We start from the raw sequence: 27193 nt of genomic DNA, 5'->3' as shown, positions 1-27193 counted from the left end.
GAAGAATCTTGTTTGTCACTCACTCCCGAATTTTCTTCCAAATCTGCCTACCTTGCTTGCACTTGCTCCACACTTTCATTCCCTTGCTTTTGCCCTCACAAACATACATCCACACTGTATCAACAGTACTCGCTATGTTTAGGCATGATACTCTCTACCTATTTGCCTGAAATGTACTTATGCTGCCAGGCCCGGCTCCACAAAGCTGTGCAGGATTAGTACTTAAATCACTGTGGCTGGCCTCCCACATTCCACCCTACGTAAACTTGAGGTCACCCAAAACTCGGCTGCCTGTCTCCTAACTCGCACCAAGTCCCGTTCGCCCATCTCCCCTGTGCTCGCTGACCTACATTGGCTCCTGGTTAAGCAGCGCCTCATTTTCAAAATTCCTCCATGGCCTCGCCCCTTCCTATCTCTGTTAATCTCCTTCAACCTCACAATCCCCTGCACTGTGGGGTTTCTGTGATTCTGTGAATACACCATTTGTGGGCAGCACGGTGGCATAGTGGTTAGCACTGTTGCCTCACAGCGCCAGGGACCCGGGTTCGAATCCGGCCTCGGGTGACCGTCTGTGTGGAGTTTGCACATTCTCCCCGTGTTTGCGTGGGTTTCCTCCGGGTGCTCCGGTTTCCTCCCACAGTCCAAAGATGTGCGGTTAGGTTGATTGGCTATGATAAATTGACCCTTAGTGTTAGGGGGATTAAAGACGTGGGGATAGGGTAGGACATGTGTTGGTGTAGGGGTTACGGGGATCGGGTGGGATATGTGTCGGTGCAGGCTCGATGGGCCGAAATGGCCTCTATCTGCACTGTGGGGTTTCTGTGATATCTGTGCTCCTCTGATTCTACCTTCTTGAGGATCCCTGATTATAATCGCTCAGCCTTTGGTGGCTGTGCCTTCTGTTACCTAGGCCCTAAGCTCTGGAAATCCCTGCCTAAACCTCTCTGACTCTCTACCTCTCTTTCCTCCTTTAAGATGTTCCTTAAAACCTACCTCTTTGACCAAGCTTTTGGTCACCTGCCCTAATTTATCCTTATGTGGCTCGGTGTCAAATTTTTTGTCTTAAAATACTCCTGTGCAGTGCCTTGGGACGTTTTACTACGTGAAAGGTGCTATATAAATACAAGTTATTGTTGTTGAATGATCTGTACAGCACAACATTGATCCTTTTGGTAGCATTCTCATTTCTGAATAAGAAGTTTGTGATCCTAGTTCCACACCAGGACTTGATTGAATAATCTAGGCTGACACTCCATTACAATATTGAGAGAGTGTTACATTGTTGGAGGTGCCATCCTTTAGAGGAGCTGTTAAACCAAGATTCCATCTTGTTTTGGTAGCTCAGGAGTACATTAAGAATTCTGTGGCACTATTTGCAGAAGAGTAGGTAGTTCTCTTCCATGTTCTGGCTAATATTCATCCTCAATAAATACCACAAAAAAACAGTTCATGTCTTGAAGACATTTCAACACAAGGTGCTACATAAATGCAAATAATATATTAAACAAAAACAGAAAATGCTGGAAGCACTTAGCATATCAATCAGCATTTGTGGAGAGAGGAGACAAGATAATGTTTCAGGTGTAACCCTTGTCAGAATTCAGGAACTTTTGTTGAAGGGTTACACCTGAAACATTAACTTGTCTGTTCTCTCCACAGATGTTGATTGACCTGCTGAGCGCTATCAGCATTTAATGTTTTGGAAGAAGTAGGAGGATGTTCTACCATCAGCAGTGAGTGCAGAGCTTTTTGTTAGCAGTGTGAAAGTGCATTGTTCAGCTGCTTTCATGGTGATTGCTGAAGCACTATGCAACATTTATGGTGCAAAAGTCACTCTGTGAACCACTGGATTGAACAGCAAGCAAGGCCACTAAGCACATTGACGTGGTTCCAAACTCTTACTCAGCAATGCCTTGTAAGGCTCCAGGATGTTTTTTTGTGAATAAACAAGAACTAGAATAGGCGCAGGGTACCTTTTTGTCACTGTAGTTTGCAGTTTAAATATTTTTTTCGTACTCCATTCTATTAAAGTAGTTGCCTGCTTTTTATTATCTATTTGGATTTTAAATTACAGTAAAAACTGCTTACTTACTAATAAAGAGCACAACATTGATTTCAGGAGCCTTGCTAGTCTAGTACATAGGTCCCTGAAATATTTTCCCATTTCAGCTGAGCGTGTCCAAAATAACTGCAGTCTCTTATTGTCGACCCACTTACAATCCCACTCACTTGTTGCATGGGTGGAAGCATATTCCCATGATGCACTCAGCCAACCAAGCAAGCCCTATGATTAATGAGATTAGTCTGAATCTGGTGTCGTATCCATATATATATGTTTCCCTTGCGAGAGCAGCAGGAACAAATCTTTTTTTATTGTCTGGGCTCAATATCTAGGCTCACTTAGTTATGCAAAAGGATGTATTTATAGGTTTTGGGTGCTTGATAAATCATTGAATTGTATGTGACAAACTTGATTTTTGGAGAACGTCTATCATGATTGTGTGTGGCTATCAAATTCAAAGTATTTCTTTAGTTGACATACAATTAATGGATTTTTTCCACAACAGTGGACTTCACTTATAACAGATGCAGTTTGTCACAACAGTCAGGTAAACTGGAGAAACCATACCTGGCCAAACCAAACATGTTAACACATTTACCTTTCTTGGCTCCTAACTCTCTTTAGTCCGGGGTCTCCCTGACAGTGATATATTATAATATCAATGAAAACCTGCTTATTGCCACCTTGTTTTCTGACTTCATATTGTGTACAATTATCAAACTGAAGAGCTCAGGTAAACACAATTTATCAGACCTGATTTGTCCATTTACACTGGACGCCAGACATGCTGAACAAATGATGCCTGCACAGAGAAGTCTACTATAAGCAGACTATATTTGAAATAATAAGTGTTGTTCTCAGTGTTCCCAATTGTAAAATTAGCAAACTAGAAACTTGATTGGAGAAATTCACTGGCCAACTAGTTAAATAAAAGGTAAGTTATGGAATTTTTTTAATAAACTAATCAGAGTCCCTTTTGAAAGCTGGAACCATTTGGTAACTAATCAACTTGGAGAAGGAAATTCCTTGGGTCGGGAGAGGCGAGCGTTTTTTGCTGCAAGTACAACCAGCCCCCATACGTTTAGTTTTGACTGGTGGAGACTAAGTGAACTTGTTTATTCCGGTATGGCTGCTATTTTCCAAAGGAGAGTTTGCTTCAGCACCACCTCATAGAATCATAGAAATTTACGGCACAGGAGGCCATTCGACCCATTGTGTCTGTGCCGGCCGAAAAAGAGCCATCCAGCCTAATCCCACTTTCCAGCTCTTGGTCCATAGCCTTGTAGGTTATGGCACTTCAGGTGCATATCCTAATACTTTTTAAGTATGATGAGGGTTTCTGCCTCTACCATTCTTTCAGGCAGTGAGTTCCAGACCCCCACCACCCTCGGTGAAAATATTTCTCCTCAACTCCCTCTGATCCTTCTACCAGTTACTTTAAATTTATGCCCCTGGTTATTGACCTCTCTGCTAGGGGAAATAGGTCATTCCTATCCACTCTATCTAGGCCCCTCATAATTTTATACACCTCAATCAAGTCTCTCCTCAGCCTCCTCTGTTCCAAAGAAAACAACTCCAGCCTATCCAATCTTTCCTCGTATCTAAAATTCTCCAGTCCTTGCAACACCCTCAGACCTTCTCTGTACCCTCTCCAGCGTAATCACATCTTTCCTGTAATGTGACCAGAACTGTACACAGTATGTAAGAAATCACACAACACCAGGTTATAGTCCAACAGCTTTATTTGAAATCACAAGCTTTCGGAGCGCTGCTCCTTCGTCAGGTGAAGTGGAGAGATGCATAAAAACACAGCTTATATAGTCAGAGAATAATGTCAGATGTTTACAGGTAATCTTTCTAACTGCCATTTATCACACCTCGGCAGAGCGATAATCACAGCAATCAGCCTAATGTAAACATCTGACATTATTCTCTGACTATATAAGCTGTGTTTTTATGCATCTCTCCACTTCACCTGACGAAGGAGCAGCGCTCCGAAAGCTTGTGATTTCAAATAAAGCTGTTGGACTATAACCTGGTGTTGTGTGATTTCTTACATTTGTCCACCCCAGTCCAACACCGGCATCTCCACACCATGTACACAGTATGCCAGCTGTGGCCTAACTAATGTTTTATACAGTTCAAGCATAACCTCCCATCTCTTATATTCTATGTCTCAGCTAAAAAAAGGAAAGTATCCTTTATGCCTTCTTAATCACCTTACCTACCTGTTCTGCTACCTTCAGGGATCTGTGGAAATGCACTCCAAGGTCCCTCTTCTTCTACACTTCTCAGTATCCTACCATTTATTGTGTATTCCCTTGCCTTGTTATCCCTCCTTAATGCATTACCTCACACTTCTCCGTATTGAATTCCATTTGCCACTTATCTGCTCACCCGACCAGTCTATTGATATCTTCCTGCAGTCTATAGCTTTCTTCCTCACTATCAACCACACGGCCAATTTTTGTATCTTCTGCAAGCTTCTTAATCATGGCCCCTATATTGAAGTCTAAATCACCTATTGGATATCATTAGGAATTGCACCAAGACTGCACAACAGAGCCCTACTAGAAACCATTGTGGAAATTGTACACTCCCCTATCCACCAAGCTAGTGACCTCCTCAAAAAATTCAACGAGATTAGTTGGACAGAACCTATCTTCACAAATCCATGCTGACTCTTGTTGATCAGCTGATACTTGTCCAAGTGCTCAGTCACTCTGTCTATGATGATAGATTCCAATAACTTACCCACAATTGATGTTAAACTGACAAGTATATAGTTACTTGGTTTTGCGGATGATCTGTCAAGGCAAAACTTGACGGATCGCAAGTTCCGGGTTTTCACGTCTACACAGCACATGCGGAAGCCCGGAATTTGCGGGGCCATTCTGAGGGCTTATGACAGTGTATGCCGTCATTGGTCCCGCAAAATCCAGGCCATTGTTTTAGGTCTCGACGTCTTCCTTCTATGACATGGAGTGGTTTCAATCATTTCAGTGAGGACTGGTGTTTCAGACCTGCTTGCGAGCCCATCTAGAGCGCTTGATTCTGGAAAGTCCTCTTGCTTCAATATTTTGCAGTACCTGAAGCAGTTTTGCCTGATATTTCTCTTTCTAGTACTTAATTCTGTTAAAGAAACTGAATGAAAACCTTCAATTTTGTCTTCACTTTGTAAAATTAGAAGCCCCATGATTTTCTTTATTTTGGAGAGACTACCTTAAAATATATCATTATCATTGTTTTCCAATAATTCATTTTGAACAACAACTCTTTTCAGTGGAAGTTCCTAAAGTCCTTCATTGGTGTGGGGGAAAGAGAAACAAAGGCTGCGATTTCACCTACCTCGGCGGGTCCGGTGCGGCTGGTGGCGGGATGCTCCTGCCCACGCCATGCAATGATTTTACTCTGATTGGGGTTGTTAAGCCCGCCTAGCACGTTTCCCAGCCAATTGAAGGAAGTGGGTCTGATAACGTCACGATAACGTGTCATCAGCCGGTTTCCTTAAAGGGACAACGGCCACATTGATTTTGACAGTTCTGCTGTCAGTTTTCTACAGCATTGAGGTGCTGCAAACACTGACAATCACTGCACAAAGGTACGTGGCTGCACCCAGGCTCTCCCATGACTCCTTCCATATGCTTATGGAGGGAGTCACAGCACGCAGGGAGATTCTCTTCCCTTCCTATGGGCAGAAGAGACCTCCCCAGGAGATCAGCACAGCCTGGTTGCACATTGCACAGGAGCGCACAAGCAGAGATGTCGTTAGGAGGACCAGGCTGCAGTGGCGCAAAGCTTTCAATGTCTCAGTAGATCATGAAACGTTAGTACAAAGCCACACTCAACCTCATCCTGCTGTGCCTCTCATTACATCCCCATCACTCTGCCTTCCCTACCCTACTCCTGCACATCCCTACTCACCAAATGTCCTTGTGCCTCCACCCATCCCTCTCTATCTATATTATCATTTCCCCATCTCACTAGCCACCCCTCACACTCACACTCACCCTCATCCTAGTCCAATCATACCAAGTAACAACACACAAGGGTAGGCACTTGGGTGTTTTAGTCAGTGTTCATGTGAAGTTTCTATTAATGTACTGTTAAGCATTGAAATCTTTATTTTCAGCACTTTGCGTTCTTGGACAGCTTTGTGTGCATTTTTGGTGAAAGGAATGGCTTGGGCATTGTAGGGATGCTTTATGGTGTTGGTGTGGGGTGGTGCCAACCTGGTGCATCATGTGGCAGCCAGGGTGTACAGTGTCAAGTGAAGTAAATCTGGCTATGGTGAGGCCATCTCTGCTGTCCCGGACAGCATTGTGGTCAGATGCTGATGCCCTGTGTCCTGTGCAGCATCAGTTGATTGCGGAGAAGGTTGGTGCTGCTGGAGTTGGGGCTGATCGCGGTGGGCTTCTGAGGACTACGGTGAGATCATTTTAAGGGCACCGATACTGATATAATAGAGGGCAGGTGAAGTTGAGATGACAGAAGCAAATCTGTCAGTGGTCAGAGAGGTTGTTCGAATGAGGTGGCACTGGCTCCAAACGCTTGCAAGCTACATAAAGCTCAATCTGTCTTCCAAATGCAGTAAGCAACAGTTTCTGAGCTTGGAAAGTGAACAGCTGTAAGATGGGAGCTTTTATACCACTTTTGCAGCTGTCAGGTAATCAGATAATTCAATGCTGAATCCACTCATGACATGCTGAGCTGACGTGATCTCCGAGCAGCATGTAACCCCTGGGGGAACTCGTAAAATTGAAAGGTAAGCTTAAAATAGTATTTAAGTGCCTCTTAACAATCTCTTAATGATCTAAATTGCCCCCCCTGGCACTTGGCGTCGGGTCTGTTCAGCGATGACAAACCCGCTGACAAAAATTTTTTCCCACCCGACCCACCACCAATCGCGCCTGCTGACCCCCTGAAAAATTCCCCCCAAAGAGTCCTGCGTCTTGGAGTGTCAAAGGTACAGGGGTACCTTATGCAAGTTGATATAATTCTACAACTATGAAAGAAACATTGTATATGTGAATTTAGTCAAAAGTTAAATTGCCAAGTGCCAGCTACCATCATTAAGTGTTGGTGTGAGCACTATCCTCTGATGCTGGCAGAGAAGTTCTCCCTTAGTGTTATGTGAGCATATTTATAGTCCAAGAAATGTGCTCTTCTTTGAATGTGGACCCCTATTGCTTAGATGATCTGATGTTGTGTACCAAGGTTGGAGATGGTTTGTAAATAGCCTCTCCCTTAATTCAAGGCTTGCAATGCTTGTTATGCAGTCAATATGAGTGGGAACAGTTTGAGGGAGGAGTAGAGTGGTGTGGGAGTATTGAGATGGGGGAGTGCTGGGGTTTCTTGGATCTAGAAGTGTGGAAATGGGAAGTAGTACTGGGGTGTGGCAATGTTGAAACTGGATCCTGGGGCAAATGTGTGTGTGGGCGGGGGGTGGGGGGGCCGGGTGTAGAGCAGTAGGAGTGCTGTGTGAGGAGTCTGTGAGCAATGGGAGGTGAGTGATGAGTTTTGGAGTAGTGAACCTGGGAGCATTGTGGAAGGGAGTGTGTGGACGTGCAACTAATTAGCAGGGAAGTAAATAGTCTGGGACCACTGGTAAGGGATCACAGGTTTGATTGGTGTGGGGGTTTGGTGGGGTGGGGTGGGTTGAGGGTCTGGGATGATTTGGGGAGAGCGAGCTTGGGTCCAGGAAGATGGGGAGGGTGGTGTTGGTTTTTGTACGAAGGGGATGAAGGAAAAAGAAGGCTGTAAGTCTTCATGAATTCCCTGGAGCTGCCTCTTCCCTAGAAATGTTGTGATGGTAGATTCCCAGTGAAAGAAGCAGCAAGTGAGAGTGGAGGAGGGATCGTTTGGCAAAAGGCCCAATCTTTCGCCCCCCCCCCCCTTTGAATCCTGTTCGCAGCCTATCAGAGGCAAGTGTAATAAATATGTAAGTTTAAGCGTGACAGAAAAACATGTCACACATGTGCATTGGAAATAGTGTTACACGAAGTATGTGTATGTCAGCTCTGTTAAACTAATTAGTCTAGCAGTTCCAGAAACATAATTTGGTTTTTGGCATTCAACATGCTTTAGTTTATAATAATATAAAAAGCAAATATACTTTAAATTAGTATCTCTTTTACATGCCTTACTATCGCTTAGTGACCTGGAGCAGGGATGCATGCAGTTTCAACTCGATTTGGTCTCTGGTAATGGCTGGCAATTGGGGGCGGGGGGGGGCGGTGGGGATGTGGCATTAGCAGTCAGGGAAAGGCTGTGTGTGCACTCATTTTGCTGCAGGTGTTAATCTAGGCAGACACAGAAAAGTGGCTGAGAAGTACAAAACAAAAGCTTATCCAAATACACCGTTACAAATAAAATAAGTATTTCTTGCATTGTCTTTCTTACCAAATGCATTTGACAAATAGGTATATTAAACATAAGCTTTAAGAAGCTGTGAAAATAATGCTTTTTTCTTTGGTTGCAATCTATTGAAAGTATATAAAATTAATTTTTGTTAACACGAATCTTGAGGGAGAAGTATCAAGCTTTTGATGGGAATGTACGTTCAATCTCCTGCAGCGTGATGTAGAGGGAACTGCACTACTCATTCCTTTCAGCGGAAACCAACATACTTTTCATTATGATCCCACACAAATACAAGTGGCATAGAGTGATCATGCAGATTTAGTAAAACTGTATTTGAAGATTTTCTGACTGACTAGATACTATTACCATGGAAACAAATCACAGTCTTGTATTTTTGCTGTCTATGGTTATCATGATGGAAGTTGTGCCAAGCCAGTTAGAAATCGTGTTTAACATTCATAGTGCAGGCTTTCAGTGAAATGACAAACAACAAATTGTTTTTTTTGTCTCCAGGCTTGTCTTTTGTGGTGGGCTGGGGGAGGGAGGTGGGGCTGTGGGGGGTGGTGTAATCGAGATGGTCGGTGGCTCTGTGGTCTATTTTTTTCTAATTTCTGTTGATAGCATAACGAGGTATAGTTAGGGGCAGCATAACGAGGTATAGTTAGGGGCAGCATAACGAGGTATCGTTAGGGGCAGCATAACGAGGTATAGTTAGGGGCAGCGGTAGCGAGCACAGATGTTTCTCATTTGACCCAGTGTGTTTCTGGGAGTAAAGAAAGTTAACTGGTTGTATGTTCATTGTTTTGAAATGTGGAGTTCAGAAAGCTGTTGAGTGAGTGTTCATTTCTGTAACTCTCTTATTTTAAATTAGAGTTTTTTTGTGCATATCAATGCCAAGGATTGTGTTCTCATCTTCGATAGGTGAGCCCAAAATACTATTTAATGCAACCAGTCTCCGCTCTAACATTTTCCATTTAGATAGAAAGCATTACTTTGTAACTTTGCAAGTTTCTTGGCGTATAGAGCCATAACAGCACAGAAGGAGTGCTTATCTATAGCAGATGAGGATGCAATCCTTGGCACTGATAATACACACAAAAATGATTGTTCACTCACATCTGGTGTGAAGGAATAGCCATGATTCAGAGAAATGCACGATACCATGAACAGATTTCTAATATTAATAAAATACATCCTGGGTTTAAAAGACACAAGTCTCAGCAGACAAGGCTGTGAACAGAATACAGGCTTCTGAGAAAAGATCAGTTGATAACAAAGTTGTAAACAGGCTTGGAAAGGGATATTGACCAAGAAACTAAGACCCTATTGAAAAGCAAAGACTTGCTTCCGAAGAGTCTAGAGTTTGGGTGTAACACAATGGAAGACCCAAGTGAGGTGTTTAAAAACCAACACGTCGAACAGGAACATAAAATATTGATTAAACCATGTGCCTTTGTAAAAGTAACATCAAATAAGACAGGAACCATAAGATTAAATATGCAACCAATTGAGATAGCTAGAAAACAAGTAAACACAGAGTTAAAGTGGTTTTGATTTACATATTGTAAATATAATATCGACAAGAAGGCTTTGAAAATATGACTTCAGTAGAGACACCAAGCAATTGCATTGTGTTTGTATTAAACTTGGATCACCACGGAGTCAAAATGTCTGCTAAAAACCAGTAAAGCCAATATTAAGAATTGAATGAAAGCATTTTGTAGGAATGACATCAAACAGCTGTCATTGTTTTTATGATGGTTTTTGGAACACCTAAAGGTAGGGAAACAATCATGCATGCAATAGTAGAATTGATAGTAAGAATAGAAAGCATTTGAAAGGTATCAATAAAGACAATTAGCTGACATCAGCAGCGAACATCAAAGAAGAAACCACTGCCAAAAGGGTATAAAAATAAGACCTTTTTAACAGAAAAGTCAGAACTCGCTGAACGGGCAAAGTGTTTCTCAACTCTTCAGAGGCATCTCTGTAAGTTTTTAACTATGAGTCTCGTAAAGTCTAAGTGATTGATTTTGGTGGATGTTCTGGATTTAGAAATAAGTAAGAAATAAGAAATGTAACGAAGTAAAGATTTGAGAATAAGGATCTCTGAGAAATAAGAAATGTAAGCTAATTGTATTTTGAATTGTTAATGTTGCGACTGATTCAACAGATGTTAACTGAATGTCGGCTCTTAAATAAAACTATTTTTGGAACTTGCGAACCCACAAATTCTGTACACTCTTGTAAGGAGTTGCAGAATTCTGGGGGGTATTCCGGACCCTCATAATATCCGGAAGGTTACAGTCTAGTTCAACTTATTAAAAGTACTATCTGGAGGACGGTAACATCTTTAGTCGTTCCTTTCCTTTAGGGAGAGATAGCCTGAACCATTTAAGCGTCTTATGGAATTCGGCTATCTCTAACTTAAGTTGAAGGTGAACGTCTGGGGAATATGCCTGATCTGGGATAGCCCAAAAGGGCTAGGACTGTAATTATCTCTTCAGACTGGTACTGGTGTACACATATTGCATATATATATACATAAAACAGTAAGTTGTATGTTCATAGTAGCAAATCCTGTATTTCAAAGAAGGGCCACCTGTGGTAGTGATTAGCATTTTCATAAAGGACAGTATAAGCTTCATACATCTATATAAATAGTGCGCAGCTGGTACCTGAAATACATGCCAGTGTTAACGTGTAAGTGGTGTGTACTGCATACACTTTCAATATATGTACAGGAATTACCACAACTGAAACCTACCTCAGTAGCTCCTACTTAAAATCTGGCATTGGTGCAGGATATTTACAGTGTTAGTTATACAGGAAACTCTCTTTTTACCGGCACCTAAATAACCGGAAATCTCTCTTAACCGGCAAAATTCAGGAGTAGGTTCAGGTAAGATTTACTTCATATTAGTGGCCGTGTAACCCGGGTTCCTGGATCTGTGGCCATTTAACCGGGGTTCCTGCACCTGTTGCCATGCAACAGGGACGCCTGGATCTGTGGCCGTGTAACCGGGGTTCCTGCACCTGTTGCCATGCAACAGGGACGCCTGGATCTGTGGCCGTGTAACCGGGGTTCCTGCACCTGTTGCCATGCAACAGGGACGCCTGGATCTGTGGCCGTGTAACCGGGGTTCCTGCACCTGTTGCCATGCAACAGGGACGCCTGGATCTGTGGCCGTGTATGGGGCTCTCGTACCTTAGTAAGTATACCTCTCTCTAATCCGGATTTTTGATCAACCGGCACCACGCCGGTCCCGTCGGTGCCGGATAAAAAAGAGTTTCCTGTATTATGTAAATGCTAAAAGCATTAATAATTTTAGATAAATGTATTTGTCAAAATGTTGCACTTCATAGCAATGCAATTTATTTTATTTTATTCACTCCCATACTTTATAATGTATAAACATATTTTGGACTGTTTTGATAAACATCGTTGAGAAATCATGCCAATACTCAAAATATTAAATGTGACCTGAATGATTTTTTTTCATACTGATTCCTGTTTCGTATATTTCTATGTAATGTTGAATATGTTTTTTCTCTTTTTCAGATGCTTGTGACAACACCTGAGAAATGGGATGTGGTAACACGTAAAAGTGTTGGTGATGTTGCCTTGTCCCAGATTGTCAGACTACTGATTTTAGATGAGGTTCACCTATTACATGAAGATAGAGGACCAGTTCTTGAAAGCTTGGTGGCACGAACACTTCGACAGGTAAACAAATCTGATTCAGTAATTTCTATTGGCACAGCATGTATTTTACATTATCTACCATATGAGATGTACTGAACATTTCCTTAAAAGCAGTACCACAATAAATGCTTAAATACTGTGCTTTTCAAAATGATGAGGAAAAAGTAAGACCCTTTTATTTGGACATATGTTTCTGTGCAGGAATATTTTGTGTGTTTAATATTGTGTCTCTTGCATTGTTTGCTGAATGTTTGGATGTAAATATGTCATCGGTATAAGATGTAAATAATATTTTTTGTTTTAACGTTTACTGTTGTACTCACAATGGATAGACTGATTATTTGGAGTGGGACTCAATTCACTTTGTTTTGAAATGTCACCACTTGTGTCATTTCACTCTCCTAATGTTACACATAACTTCATAGGTTTAAAGGAGTCTACACCCTGTCTTGCACTCTTTGGGGCAGATTTAAATTTTTGCGTGCCGGCCAACTGCCTGTGCCTGGAGTGCAGAGGCTGGAGCCATTTCACGGCCTACGCCCCTTTTAAATTGAAACGACGAACTGCCCACTGAACATGGGTGTCCTGGAGCAGCTCACTGGATCCAGGCAGGTGCAGTACTGGGCAGCCAGGAAGCAGTGAGGTGAGCCTTGGAATGAGGTGTGGTTTGACATCGCTGCGGTGGGGGTTTGGAAGCTGGGGCAATAGTGACACTGATTATTTTGGATCACTCCTGCTCTTCCCCCCCCCCCGCCCCCCCGGTCGCTTTTTGGGGCCTCGTCTGCTGTATCACCAAGTAAAAATGGTCGGAGCGTGCGTGGCGCATATGCCATCAAATTGTCTTCCAAAATGGCAATCATGGTCCTGTTTACATCAAAGGCTGCCCAGCAGTACGTCCTTTTAAAAATGGCAGTAGCCTGTGCATCGCTGATCGTAGGGTGTTAAGACTACTGACTCCATTTTGAGGCTGTTAGCGCTTTGTTAATGCCAGTTCGGCTCGGTTAAAATCGGCCCCATCGATCTTAAATCTCACTCCTAACAGTTTCCTGATGTTGCCAGCAGTGAGATTGGAGGACCTGATGATGTATGGCGAGGAGCTCTGTGACGGATATTTATTTACCAAATAGCAGTTGTCACCTTAAGAATAATATTGCTGAATTGCTTTCTTTTGAAAGGTTTCTCCAAAAATTTAATGTCTGACAGGCCAGAAAGAAATACTTTCTAAAGCTTTGGAGTAATTTCAGTAATATAAAACTCCTTCAAAAGATTCCTTATGTTCAGATTAAATAAAATGTAGTGTGACCCAGTGATTATTGTCCTCCTTGTAAGTGTTCCAATACGATAATTCTTTCCTTTCAGAAGATAAGGAGCTAACTCAGCAGTTCAGGTCACTTATTGGACTTGCAGAAATGAGCTGGGGCACAGCTAGAGTGTGCACTTTAAAATGAATGGGAAATAAATACCTAGAAATTGTGTCCAGCATAACTTCAAGTAAGCACATTTGTTGTATATAGAGCAACAAGGACTGAAGTCGGATAATTTGAACTTACCATTTTTAATTGCGAATCAAATTATATGTAATTTGTGGAATTGGTATTTTCACAGTCTAAGATGTCATTTTCTTCCACTAGATTTTAGGACATTAATTACATTTTAAGGTAGGTATAGATTGAGAGCATCAGCAGAATTTAGAGGTCATGTGTTGATAGTTTCTGGATAGAACCGTTTGCCTGTGTTATCATAACTGAATTCTTGCTAATTTCACCCTGTCCCTCTTATCACCCATCTCATTTCTTGTGTGGTTTGACTAAAAACATCATAACATTATAAAACAGACAGCAGAAGATCATCTGGTCCATCTGGTGCAACCCATGTACACCATTTGCTCATCCTTCCTAGTCATGCAATCTCCTGGAGAGGTAAAAAAAAACCTGGGGCAATTTGGAAAAACTGGGAAATTTCTCTCGATTCCTAAAGGCAATCAAGTAAACTTCCAGAAAACTCTATTAATTATAATTTTAAATTGATGACCTCTCGTCACTAACTCCCGAACCAGAGAAAGTCTTTTTTCTCTATAGTCTTTCAAAACTCTTGATAATGTTAAAAATCACTGAAATCTCCTATTAGCCTTCTCTGCTCCAATGGAAATAGTCCCAGTATCTTGTGTCTCAGTCATTATTACTTCTTTACTCATGTACTCTATTCCCTGGTTTATAAAACCAAAACTATATTGGCCATTTTTATGGTTTTATTTATCTGCACTTTCACGCAGGGAATTATGTATTTGAGCCTCAAAGGTGTCTCTGTTCATCCACACTCTTCACTGTCTTTTCAGTAAGTCTATACTCCTATTGCTTTTTTTTTCCCTCACAAAATGTTTTATCTCATTAACCACATAAATTGCATCTGCCACCTGTCTGCCCATTCTGCTAACCTGTCCATCATCTTAAAGTCTTTTACAGTCCTCAGCATTGTTTACCAAACCTTCTACTTTTATGTCATCAGTAAATTTTATGATTCTATTCCCTGTATCCAAGTCCAAATCATCTATGTACAACAGTGGAGTCAACTGGGCTACACCACATTCAACCCGTTTCCAGTCTGAGAAACAGCCTTCTATGCATGTTGATGCTACATTTCCTTTTATACCATTTGCGTGAATTATTTCAACAAACCTCTTGAGATTCCTTTATCAAACATCTTCTGAAAATCCATATATACTGCATCAATTGCATTCCCATAATCTATCCAATTGTTAAAAAAGAACTTGCCTTTAACAAATCCATGCTGGCAGCGCTCGACTAATCCAGGTGTTTCTAAATCCGTACTAATTTTATCTCAAATTATGGATTATAAGAGTTAGCCCACAATTGCTGTTCGAATAACTGGTCTATGGATATTCGGTACATCTTTCTCTCCTTTCTTGAACAAGGGTGTTAACATTGGCAGTGCCTCTGGTGTATTCTCTCTGTCTTCCTTCGGCAGGTTTTCAGCTCTTAGAATTAGCATTCAAACCTAGCCTAGGTCAACGATTTAGAAACACAAACATGCAGATTTTTTTTTAAAGCTATTCTTTGCTGATTTGATGCACAATCGGTTTATATTGGGATAAGTCATTTAATTTGAGTCATCAGTATTTCAAGTTGACAGAGGAAAGGATGAATAGGCTGGACCTCTTTTTTTCTTGAAAAGAGAAGGCTGAGGGGTCACCTAATAGAGGTCTTTAAAATTATGAAAGGTTTTGATAAGAGTAGATACAGAGAGAATGTTTCCACTTGTGGGGAAGAGCAAAACTAGAGGCCGTCAATATAAGATAGTCACCAAGAAATCCAATCGGGAATTCAGAAGGAACTTCTTTTCCCAGAGAGTGGTGAGAATGTGGAACTTGCTACCACAGGGAGTGGTTGATGTGAATAGCATTTAAGGGGAGGCTAGATAAGCATATGAGGGAGATGGGAATAAAGGGTTATGCTGATCGAGTTAGATGAGGAAAGACGAGAGGAGGCTCGAGTGGAGCATAAACGCTGGCATGGACTGGTTGGGCCGAATGCCCTGTTTCTGTGCTGTCCTATGTGATCTTATGTAATCTTAACACATACGCAGTCTAATGCTGTCTTGTCCTTAAAATTAGTGTATCACTAAGTCTTTTTATGAATGATATCTGCCCTGTAATAAATTAAGCTGCCAGTAAATCTAGTGGTTTCTTTTCAGTTTCCATTATGCAGTTAACGTTAGTAATGTTGTGTTCTTTAAAGACTGGTGGGCAGAAATCACAGCCGTGGTGGGGTTTTTTTTGTGGAGGTAAATTTTTGCCAAAATGAGTCAGAATTTCACTTTTCCACTTAGTCTTGACATTAAACACTGAGCAGCATGCATAGCATACCTAGTTGAACAGCAAACCTCCCTCAACTTTCCTACTGCGTTGCATCTAAACCCCAACCTTGGTAGAATATTCCCTATTGAGTATGTGTAATGTTCCCACATCCAGCATCTTTTTGGCCTTGCTGAATGTGATTGCCAGTATATGTCAAATTGTGGGCAATTTTCATTGTACATCTTCAACCAGCAGGAACTGGGTTGAGATTACTCGAACCATTTACACAAGACCCTTACAAGTACCAGAGACGGTGTTTTTTTTTAAACTCCATTGGCCTGGCTAGATTTGAAATCTGCTTCAGTGAGGTGGAAGATGAGACAGCACTCCCAAACCCCATTATGAAACCGTTAAGAGCATAAGAACATAAGAATTAGGAGCAGGAGTAGGCCATATGGCCCTTTGAGCCTGCTCCACCATTCAATGGCTGATCTTCGACCTCAACTTCACTTTCCCACCCGATCCCCATATCCCTTGATTCCCCGAGAGTCCAAAAATCTACCCCTCTATATCCCTTTGCGTGCTCTTTGTGTCCTCCTCACAGCTTACTTTCCCACCTAGCTTTGTATTGTCAGCAAACTTGGATACATTGCACTCAGTCCCTTCATCTAAGTCATTAATATAGATTGTAAATAGCTGAGGCCCAAGCACTGATCCTTGCGTTACCCCACTAGTTATAGCCTGCCAACCAGAAAATGACATGTTTATCCCTACTGCCTGTTAACCAATCCTCTATCCATGCTAATATATTACCCTCAACCCCATGAACCCTTATCTTGTGTAGCAACCTTTTATGTGGCACCTTATCAAATGCCTTTTGAAAATCCAAATATGCCACATCTACTGGTTCCCCTTTATGTGAGTTTAAATCCTACCATTGGCTGTTTGAGAATTTTAATTTGAAATAAAAAGCTGTTACCAGTAAAGTGACCATGAAACTGTTCAATTGTTGTAAAAACTGAACTGGTTCACTAATGTCCTTTAGGGAAGGAAACCTTCCGTTGTTACCCAATTTGGCCTCTAAATGTGACTCCAGCCCCACACCAACAAGGTTAGCTGCCCGCTGAAGTGGTCTAGTTAGTCACTCAGTTGGATCAAAGTGCAAGTGGTTCAAGAAGACCCACCACCACTATCTCATGGCAAATAGGGATGGGCAATAAGTGCTGGGCAATAAGTGCTGGCCTTGCCAGTGACGCCTACACCATGAGAATGAATAAAGATTTTTTTTTAAGTCTTTTGTATGGAACTGTGTCAAATACCTTTTGGAAGTCCAGGTATTTCATGTCTTAAGGTTTTTCACTGTCCACTTGGGTTGTTACTTCGTCAGAGAAGTCCAGGAGATTGTTCGGGCATAATGTTCCTCTTTTGAATCCACGTTGACTCTTTACGAGGTTATTACTGATTAAATAAATAAAAAAAGTTTATTGAGGTTTATCAACTAGTGTATTGGTGTAAATAGCTATAAACGTATGTTTTATTGTTATTTAGCCTAATTGTACTTGTGCTTGACATAATAAGGTGCAGTTGGAGACATCTCATGAATTTGACTCCAATTGTTGCTGGGAAGGGTGCCAAAGAGCAGCTGGAAAATTTTCCATGCCTGATGAATTGTCCTTGTAATTAATAAATATAGTAATTAATCTACATTATTTCATTTATGAAATGAATTCATGCTTAAATTAATACAGATGACCTGGGTTTGTTCTATTATTTGCAGAAGTGTTGATTAAACCATAATCATATTCTACAAGCTGGCAGATGCCACTATTTAGCAGGGCTCAAAGATTGTATTCTTAAATTCTGAAAAAGTAACACACAGTTTTATGATGAAAACACAAACCATGTGACCCAGTAAAAGCTTGTGAGGCTTTTTTTTAGTCTAGGCATTGGGTTCTAAACAAATAATTGACAAAGGGGAAGCAATGTTCAAAGTGCTATTGGAAAAATAAAAATAAAAACATTTTCCCCCCATCTTCCATAGTTATTCAAAATACTCAGGGTTCAGAGACCCTCAAGTGGCTCCCTTTGCTTCCAGTGCATCTCAGACATAAGGGGGAAGAAATTCAGTATGTCCCGTTTGGGGCGCTAATTTTTCAAATCCTGAAAAATTAGCGCTAGGCGCTAATGATTCTGAGCTTCCCCTAAATTGGCTGCCTGGAGCGCTAAATCAAGCGCTCCACTTCCTTCCTGGAGCGCCACAGGACGCAGGCGGGGCGGTAGTGGTGCAACACTGCACAATGTCCCGTGCAGCGCTGCTGAGATACGAGGCTCCTTCCCTCCCATCGCTGCAAGCTCTGCATTGAGACCAGTTAGCTGGTCCCCGACGGCAGCCGCGATCCGGCCCAATCAGCCCCATGCACTCCAGCAAAGGGCCGGGCTATCAATCGCGGCCGAAGAAAAATGGAAAACATTGAAATAATGTATTGGAACAATTTTTATACTTACCGCGCCAACATCCTCTTTTAACTTGCGTCCCCGAAGCGCCGGCCTCCCGAACAACGCCTCTTGCAGCTGTCAGTGTTGTCGCCCGGCGATGCTGCAGGGGACAGGACCAAAGTTTCGGACTGGGGCGATGCGCAGGACAATGACGTCACGATTTCTGGGCGATGGAGATCGTGGTGCAATGTGTTACCGCCGTCGCAAACCTCTCAGACAATTTAGCAGGAGTCATTCATTTCGCTGCGCCCGGTCAGTAAGCCGTTATCGCCCTCTGGAGGCGATAACGGGAGGCGTTAAGGTACCAAATTACAACAAAGGCTATGGGCCCTGACAATATCCTGACTGTCATGTTGAAGACTTGTGCTCCAGAACTAGCTGCGCCTCTAGCCAAGCTGTTCCAATATAGATACAACACTGGCATCTACCCGGCAATGTGGAAAATTGCTCAGGTATGTCCTGTCCACAAAAAGCAGGACAAATCCAATCTGGCCAATTACCACCACATCAGTCTACCCTCAATCATCAGCAAAGTGATGGAAGGTGTCGTCGACAGTGCTATCAAGTTTGAGCCCAGGACAGGGGGAGACAAGTTGCTGAAGTTTGTAGAGGGGATGTCTGGCACTACGTTGAAAACGTTAGTGGGAGTTGTGAAAGCGTTAGTGGGAGTTGTATACAGATCCCCAAACTAATGCTGAGGTTGGGGATGGCATTAAACGGGAAATCAGAGATGCGAGCAATAAGGGCACAGCAGTTATCATGGGTGACTTTAATCTACATATAGATTGGTCTAACCAAATTAGTAACAATACTGTGGAAGAGGAATTCCTAGAGTGTATACAGGATGGTTTCCTGGACCAATATGTCGAGGAACCAACTAGAGATCAGGCCATCTTAGACTGGGTATTATGTAATGAGAAAGGATTAATTAGCAATCTTGTTGTGCGAGGCCCCTTGGGGAGGAGTGATCATAATATGATAGAATTCGTCATTAAGATGGAGAGTGAAGTAGTTGATTCAGAGACTTGGGTACTGAATTTAAATAAAGGAAACTACGATGGTATGAGGCGCGAGTTGGCTAGGATGGATTGGGGAATGTTACTTAAAGGGTTGACGGTGAATAGGCAATGGCAAACATTCAGAGATCGCATGGATGAACTACAGAATTTGTTCATCCCTGTTTGGCATAAAAATAAAACAAAAAAGGTGACTCAACCATGGCTAACGAGGGAAATTAGGGATAGCATAAGATCCAAGGAGAGGACATATAAATTGGCCAGAAAAAGCAGCAAACCTGAGGATTGGGAGCAGTTTAGGATTCAGCAAAGGAGGACAAAGGGATTAATTAAGAGGGGGAAAATAGTGTATGAGAGTAAGCTGTCAGGGAACATAAAAACTGACTGTAAAAGCTTCTATAGATATGTGAAGAGAAAAAGATTGGTGAAGTCAAGTGTAGGTGTCTTGCAGTCAGAATCAGGGGAATTTATAATGGAGAACAAAGACATGGCAGACCAATTACAGGAAACTTTCGTTTAACCAGAGGTTAAATGTCCGGACAGCTCTATCTACCAGCAAAATTCAGGAGCCGTTTCCTGTAAGTTTTATTTACTTCTCGTTGCTTTTTTTTTCCAGTCAGGCTCTGCAAGGTCTAGCTGAAGCTGTTGCTAAGCAACAGGGTTTGTTGATCCATACGGAGCTCAAAAGCTCCGTATGTTTTAACATTAGCGCTGGTTTGTACGGCAGTTTTGATGGTACGGCACCAGCTCGGTCCCGTCAGTGCCGGATATCAGAAAGTTTCCTTTAAATACATACTTTGGTTCTGTCTTCACAAAGGAGGACACAAATAACCTCCCAGAGATGTTGGGGAACATAAGGTCTAATGAGAGGGAGGAACTGAATGAAATCAGTATTTGTAGGGAAATGGTGTTGGGGAAATTGACAGGATTGAAGTCAGATAAATCCCCAGGGCCTGATAATCTACATCCTAGGGTACTTAAGGAAGTGGCCCTAGAAATAGTAGATGCATTGCTGGTCCTCTTCCAAACTTCTATAGACTCTGGAACAGTTCCCATGGATTGGAAGATAGCTAATGTTACCCCACTATTTAAAAAAGGTGGTAGAGAAAAAAACGGGGAATTATAGGCCTGTAAGCCTGACATCGGTAGTGGGAAAATGCTAGAGTCCATTATAAAAGATGTAATAGCAGAGCACTTGGAAAACAGTGACAGGATCGGACAAAGTCGACATGGATTTACAAAAGGTAAATCATGCTCGACTAATCTACTGGAATTTTTTGTGCTTGTAACTGGTAGAATAGATAAGAAAGAACCAGTGGATGTGGTGTATTTGGACTTTCAGAAGGCTTTTGATAAGGTCCCGCATAATAGACTAGCGTGCAAAGTTAAAGCACATGGGATTGGGGGTAAGGTACTGACTTGGATAGAAAACTGGTTGGCAGACGGGAAGCAAAGAGTTGGAATAAACGGGTCTTTTTCCGAGTGGAAGCCGGTGACTAAGTGGGGTACCGCAGGGATCGGTGCTAGGACCCCAGTTATTCACAACATATATTAATGATCTAGACGAGGGAACTGGATGTAATATCTCCAAGTTTGCAGACAACACAAAGCTGGGTGGGCGTGTGTGCTGTGAGGAGGATGCCGAGAAACTCCAGTACGATTTGGATAGGTTGGGCGATATGGCAGATGCAGTATAATGTGGATAAATGCGAGGTTATTCACTCTGGTGGCAAAAACAGGAAGGCAGATTATTATCTGAACGGCAATAGATTGGGAGAAGGGGAAGTGCAACGAGACCTGGGTGTCCTTGTGCACCAGTCGCTGAAGGTAAGCATGCAGGTGCAGCAGGCGGTTAAGAAGGCAAATGGTATGCTGGCTTTCATAGCGAGAGGATTCGAGTACAGGAGCAAGGATGTCTTGCTGCAGTTGTACAGGGCCTTGGTGAGACCACACCTTGAGTATTGTGTGCAGTTTTGGTCGCCTTATCTGAGGAAGGATGTTCTTGCCATGGAAGGAGTGCAGCGAAGATTCACCAGACTGATACCTGGGATGGCAGGAATGACGTATGAAGAGAATTTGGGTCGATTAGGCTTATATTCGCTAGAGTTTAGCAGAATGAGAGGGGATATTTCCACATGAATGACGAGATTCATGTCAGTACTGAGGTGCTGTTCTTGAATTTTTTTTTATAGGGAAGAAAAACTTACCTGAATCAACATTCTAGAAGGCTCTCATAATCTTAAATGCATCTCAAATTTCCTCTTAGTCTTCTCATTTTCAAAAGAGAGAAGTCCCAGTGTAGCTAACCTCTCTTTAAAACTCTCTCCCTTAATTCTGGAATTAATTTTGTAGACCTCCTTTGCATTCCCTGCAATAACTTTATATCCTTATTTAAAAAATAGGAAGGCCAAATTGTAAACCATACTCTAGATGTATTCACAACAAGGCTCGATATATTTTTTGAATTGCCTCTCTTGACTTGTAACTTAACTCCTAATATTTTGTTCATTTTCCAGTTGCTTATGAACATGGTACTGATGGTTTTAGCAAACTTGAATGCCCAAACCCCCAAAATTGTTTTTCCGGTTGCGATACTGCAAAGCGCATTTCTATTTGGTTACATAATCCACACAATTTTTTCCTCTGGCAAATCTCATAACTTTACACTTTAATTCTATATTGCCTGAGGTGACATGAGGAAAAACTTTTTTACGCAATGAGTGGTTAGGATTTGGAATGCACTGCCTGATAGGGTGGTGGAAACAGATTGAATAGTAGCTTTCAAAAGGGAATTGGACAAATACTTGAAGGAGAAAAAATTGTAGGGATATGGGGAAAGAGCGAGGGCGTGGGACTGACTGGATTGCTCTTCGAAAGAGCCGGCACAGACTCGATGGGCTGAATGGCCTCCTTCTGTGCTGTACTATTCTATGATTCTATGATCTCATTGAAACTTATAAAATTCTAACAGGACTAGACAGACTAGATGCAGGAAGGCTGTTCCGATGGCGGGGGAGTCCAGAACCAGGGGTCACAGTCTAAGGATAAGGAGTAAGCCATTTAGGACTGTGATGAGGAGGAATTTCTTCACCCAGAGAGTGGTGAACCTGTGGAATTCTCTACCACAGAAGCAGTTGAGGCCAATTCATTAAATATATTCAAGAAGGAGTTAGATATATTTCTTATGGCTAAGGGGATCAAGGGATATGGGGAGAAAGCAGGGACAGGGTACTGAATTTGGATGATCAGCCATGATTGCATTGAATGGCGGAGCAGGCTTGAGGGGCCGAATGGCCTACTCCTGCTCCTATCTTCTATGTTTCTATGATAGGGGCCTGAGCAAGGTCCAAGACCACAGGCCCCAGGTGATCGGATAGGGGAAGGTGCAGACGTCAGGCTGAATTCTTGCAATTCTGGAAGGGAGAGAGGAGGGTACAATGGAAGTTTGGCAGCCACCGAGGACAGTCACAGATCAGGAGGACCCAAGGAAGCCAGAAGCTTGACCGGGAGCTGATCTCTAGGAATGAAGAGGTGGGTAGGAGAGGTGTTGAAATGCAGCTGGCCTGAGACAGTGTAATGGGGCACTGGAATGCTGGCTAAAAGGATGATAATTTTTTCCGTTGGTTTGGTTCAGGAACAAAAAAAACCAAAAAGATCTGAAAGCACATTTTTAGACACATTTTTAACCTGTATCTGGTTGTCTGAGAAACTCGGAACCAAAGCAACCAATCAGAAAGTTCAGACTTGAGCCTACGCTGTACTGATCAGAAAGTTGATTAGTGGGGCTTGAGGCACAAAAAAAATAATACACTGTTAAAATAGGGAATATTTTGAACAAAAGGCAATCTCCCCTCCAGATTTCCCTTTTATGCAAGATCTATTTATTTAGAAAAATTAGATTCTTAATATTTGTTTGAACTTTTAAACCTTTATAAACATAACATGGCCATGTTCCTGTAAAATCCCAGGACTTAATGATCTTTTTATTGCTGTTACTTGTATTACCTCACTATTATTGAAGGTGGCCTGTCCCACTTACCTGTATTTACATATGGTAAAGGTTACTTCCCTCCCTCTACTGATTTTTCTTGTGATTGACAGTAATTAGTGCTTTTTCTAATCTGGCATGGTGAAGGTCAGTTGTAATGTGAGGCAACGCTCTCTGCTGTGTCAGGTGACATTTCCACTGTACATGTTTAATCTCAGCTGATCAAAGCTGAATCTGTGTAGGTGGGTACTGTGAATTTGCAGACACAAAAGAGTAGGCAGAGGCTGCCAGCATCTTATTTAACTTATGACCCTTAACAGATGTCAAGTTATGTACATTGTCACTGGGCTTGTTTTTTGCCCTCTGAGTGCTCAGTACAATATTTTAATGATGGCAAAAACATCAAAATCCATGTTTTTCCCTATAGGAACTGCATAATCTGTGCTGGTTTAAGGTGATTGACAGAAGAACCAAAGGCGACATGAGGAAAGCCTTTTTTACGCAGCGAGCAGTTAGGATCTGGAATGCAGTGCCTGAAAGGGTGGTGGAGGCAGATTCAATTGTGGCTTTCAAAAGGGAATTGGATAAGTACCTGAAGGAAAAAAAATTGTAGGGCTGTGGGGAAAGGGTGGGGGAGTGGGACTAGCTAAAGTGCTCTTGCAGAGAGCCTCGACGGGCCGAATGGCCTCCTCCTGCACTGTAACCATTCTATGATTCTATGGTCTTGAGCCAGTGCTAATTGAGCATATCACGTTGAATAACATTGGGCCAGAATTTGCTGTTAAAATAACAGCGAGCTTAATGCACATGTTGTTATTGGTGTGTAAATCATAAATTTATAGCGAGGAAGAGATACCCTGAGAGTTGCGAATCGTCACAAATTGCTGGACGATTTGCACCGCTCCTCCGTTAGCCTCGCAAAAATGCCAGCTCACCCTCAACCTCCGTGAGTTTTAAGAAATTGCTGTATTTACGCATGAATTACCAACCAAACTCGTCGCAGAGAGTTGGGGCTGGTACTTAACAGCATAAGTACCCTTTTAATGAGATTTAAATCCTGCAATGCTACTCAACCTCTCCGACCCAGAAAGGGAACAGTTGAAACTGTGGCGTCTCATTCCTGCAGGTAGTAAATTGTTTTTCGAAATGTTTAAAATTCCTGTTTCTTTCTCGATTCTTAAATCTCATTGGCTAAGGACCAACCACTGTTGGTCCCGTCGTTCACCAAGGTCTGAGATGCCCCGTTGGCCTTGTGGTGCCTTTATCAGCTCGCTCTTCCAACAATTTACAGTGCAAAAGTTTTTCGAGCTGAAGGGCGAAGGAAAAAGTCTAACTAACAGACCATGCTGCGAGATGCCACGCTCCAGTAAATTTGGGGCCATTGTCATTTGAGAGGGAAGGTTTTTCTGTCTTGCTATTTCTAAGTCAAACAGCACAAAAGATCATGGAATTTTAAGCGCAAATTATGTTTAGTGCAAATCAAGTTTCCGCAATCTTTTGCGCTAGTTTAAAAAACATTGAGCGAGAAGCCGGCTCCACCCACAAACCTGGCCATGCACCAGATCGTTTGCAGGCCTTTGAGGAGGCTCTTAAAATTAAGCTGGTTTCTTTAGGTGCAAGGACACAAACAGGCATGTTTTAAAAGCTTTTCAAAATAATTTTTTTTAGATTTACTAAGAAGCTGACTTCTGTGCACCAATATAACTAGTAAATAGTTCGGTATAGTGTAGCATTGTTTTAAAAAGCCATTTTCAGTTATTTAAAATTGGGTTACTCACAGATGGTGGACTAGACACTGATTAAAAATGTTTACTTTTTGTGATAAACCCTATTTCAGCTGTATTAATCATACTGACTCAAGTTACCACTCTTGACTATATCAAGGAATATTTTCTAAAACAGAATTTTAAATAAAAGTTACGTTCTAAAATGCTGCCCGATTGTTCTGGTTCATGGCAGATTTTAACGTTCGGTGATATGCAAATGAGTTTGAGCGGATACTTGAGGAAATAAACGCTTCTCAAAACTAGTGCAATTTGAGCCCGGATCGCTAATTGCGCTCCAAGGCAATGTTTTGAAATCAAGTTTTAATTACACAAACTATTCAATTTTAAAATGAAGGACAATTATGTGTACCAGTGAATCAAAATTAGAATAAAAGAGTTTATATTTTTGAAAAGTCAGAATATTACAAATCCAGTGTGCATTTATATACTTTTCCAAGAAAGTAAGGTGAAGAATTATTTTGACTTTGAAGGAGTTATGATCTAGTGTTCTATCATAATGGATTAAAGATATATTACTGAAAGCTCCTCACCACAGTGTCCACTTCACCACCTTCTCGAGGGCAATTAGGGATGGACAATAAATGCTGGCCACGTCTGCGATGCTCACATCCAATGAACGAAAAAAAAAAAAAGTCAAGCGATTCTGCCCTTCTCTAATTCCTCAGCTTTTGCATTCAGCGGCGAAGTGATGGTGTTTGCTGCTGACCTCAAAGAAAGCTGCCCACAAAGATCTAGCAATCTATGTGGTGTCAATTTCACCTCTCTCAACATTGATTTGAATCTGACGCCAAGTCTAGGGGATCTCCAGCGTCCAGTAACAGTGATATCATCAAGCTGGCTAATCACATTGAAGAATTCTCATAGACAGCAAACCAGGAAGTAAAAAGCACTGATTTTCCTACAGAGAGTGAAATAAAGATTGTGACGTACACATGGGATTAAGGTCGAAGTTGAAATATCATAAACAAACTTTTTAAAAAAGAAATTCTAAAAAAACATGGAATTTTTATCATAATGGAAAAATTTGACATTCCACAAATATAAAATTAGTTTTTCATGACCAGAACGGTTGTTCAGTAATTATGACTCAGTACGCCATTAAAAATCCAGTTATACCTCATTCAACAAGCCTTAACTTTTTGGGGAGTTTTTAAGACTGATATTCCAGCGTAAAAGCTGAAGTTCCCATCAGTTCAGTGATTTCAATTGATTGCTGATGGTGGGGAGTTCAACAGCACGCCCTGTGGAGGAGCAGGGAATAACTGACAGCAACTTCTGGATTTCCACGCTTAACTGTGCATGTGGGACTCCAGCACAGTTGTAATGATGGTGAACGCTGACAATTTCGCCGTCATTACAACCACAAATTCCGGGCCATAGTGATTACAGTTTCAAACCACATACCCAATGTGGGAAGCAGTGGTTTATTTGTGATAGTTTATTTTCCAATGGTGCTACTTTGAAATGTTTGCATGCTGCCACTATTCTCTGCTCTATGTCTGTCCCACTATAGCCACTCAGGCACTTGTAATTGCCACTATCCCTTAGATCGCCAACCCACAGGTCTGTTTTCTAAGACCAGCTGCGGTCCATTGTTAAGTATATTGATCAATGACATTTCATCTAATGTTGGGCCTCTCATAGTAATGCGCTGTTTTTCATGTACACTGCAACTGTGCCGAATGGAAAAAGTTGGCCAATCCATACCATAAATCATCATGCATTATATGCAGTCAGCATAATGCGCAGCTGCCAATTGCAGATATATACAAATAGTTTGTACTGAACAATAGGAATTACATTAGCACTACTGTTAAGAGCTGATGTTGTGAATGTGTGCCCCAGGCGGGCAAGGCTGCACTACTGGTAGCATGGATTCAGAGAATTGTCCTCATATAGAAATGCTAAGGCTAGTGGCAGAACGGAGAAATAGACATAAAGGGGCTGAAAAATTCTTGTCC

At 41.9% G+C, this 27193-nt stretch overlaps 1 protein-coding gene across 2 annotated transcripts in view; it reads left to right on the top strand.

Annotated features, from left to right (window-relative positions):
- Positions 1–27193, top strand: part of ascc3 (activating signal cointegrator 1 complex subunit 3) — a 654593-nt gene that overhangs the window by 140596 nt on the left and 486804 nt on the right. For both annotated transcript variants that reach the window (XM_085997711.1, XM_085997710.1), the window contains exon 11: positions 11988–12152. In XM_085997711.1, coding sequence (XP_085853837.1) covers positions 11988–12152 — 165 coding nt within the window. The remainder of the gene's footprint in view (positions 1–11987; positions 12153–27193) is intronic.

This window comes from Somniosus microcephalus, chromosome 9 (assembly GCF_052327205.1).
Source record: "Somniosus microcephalus isolate GS21.2 chromosome 9, FLI_Smic_1.0, whole genome shotgun sequence".
NCBI classification, from domain to species: domain Eukaryota; kingdom Metazoa; phylum Chordata; class Chondrichthyes; order Squaliformes; family Somniosidae; genus Somniosus; species Somniosus microcephalus.
Note: the sequence above shows the minus strand (reverse complement) of the source record. Positions and strands in the feature narration are given on the sequence as shown.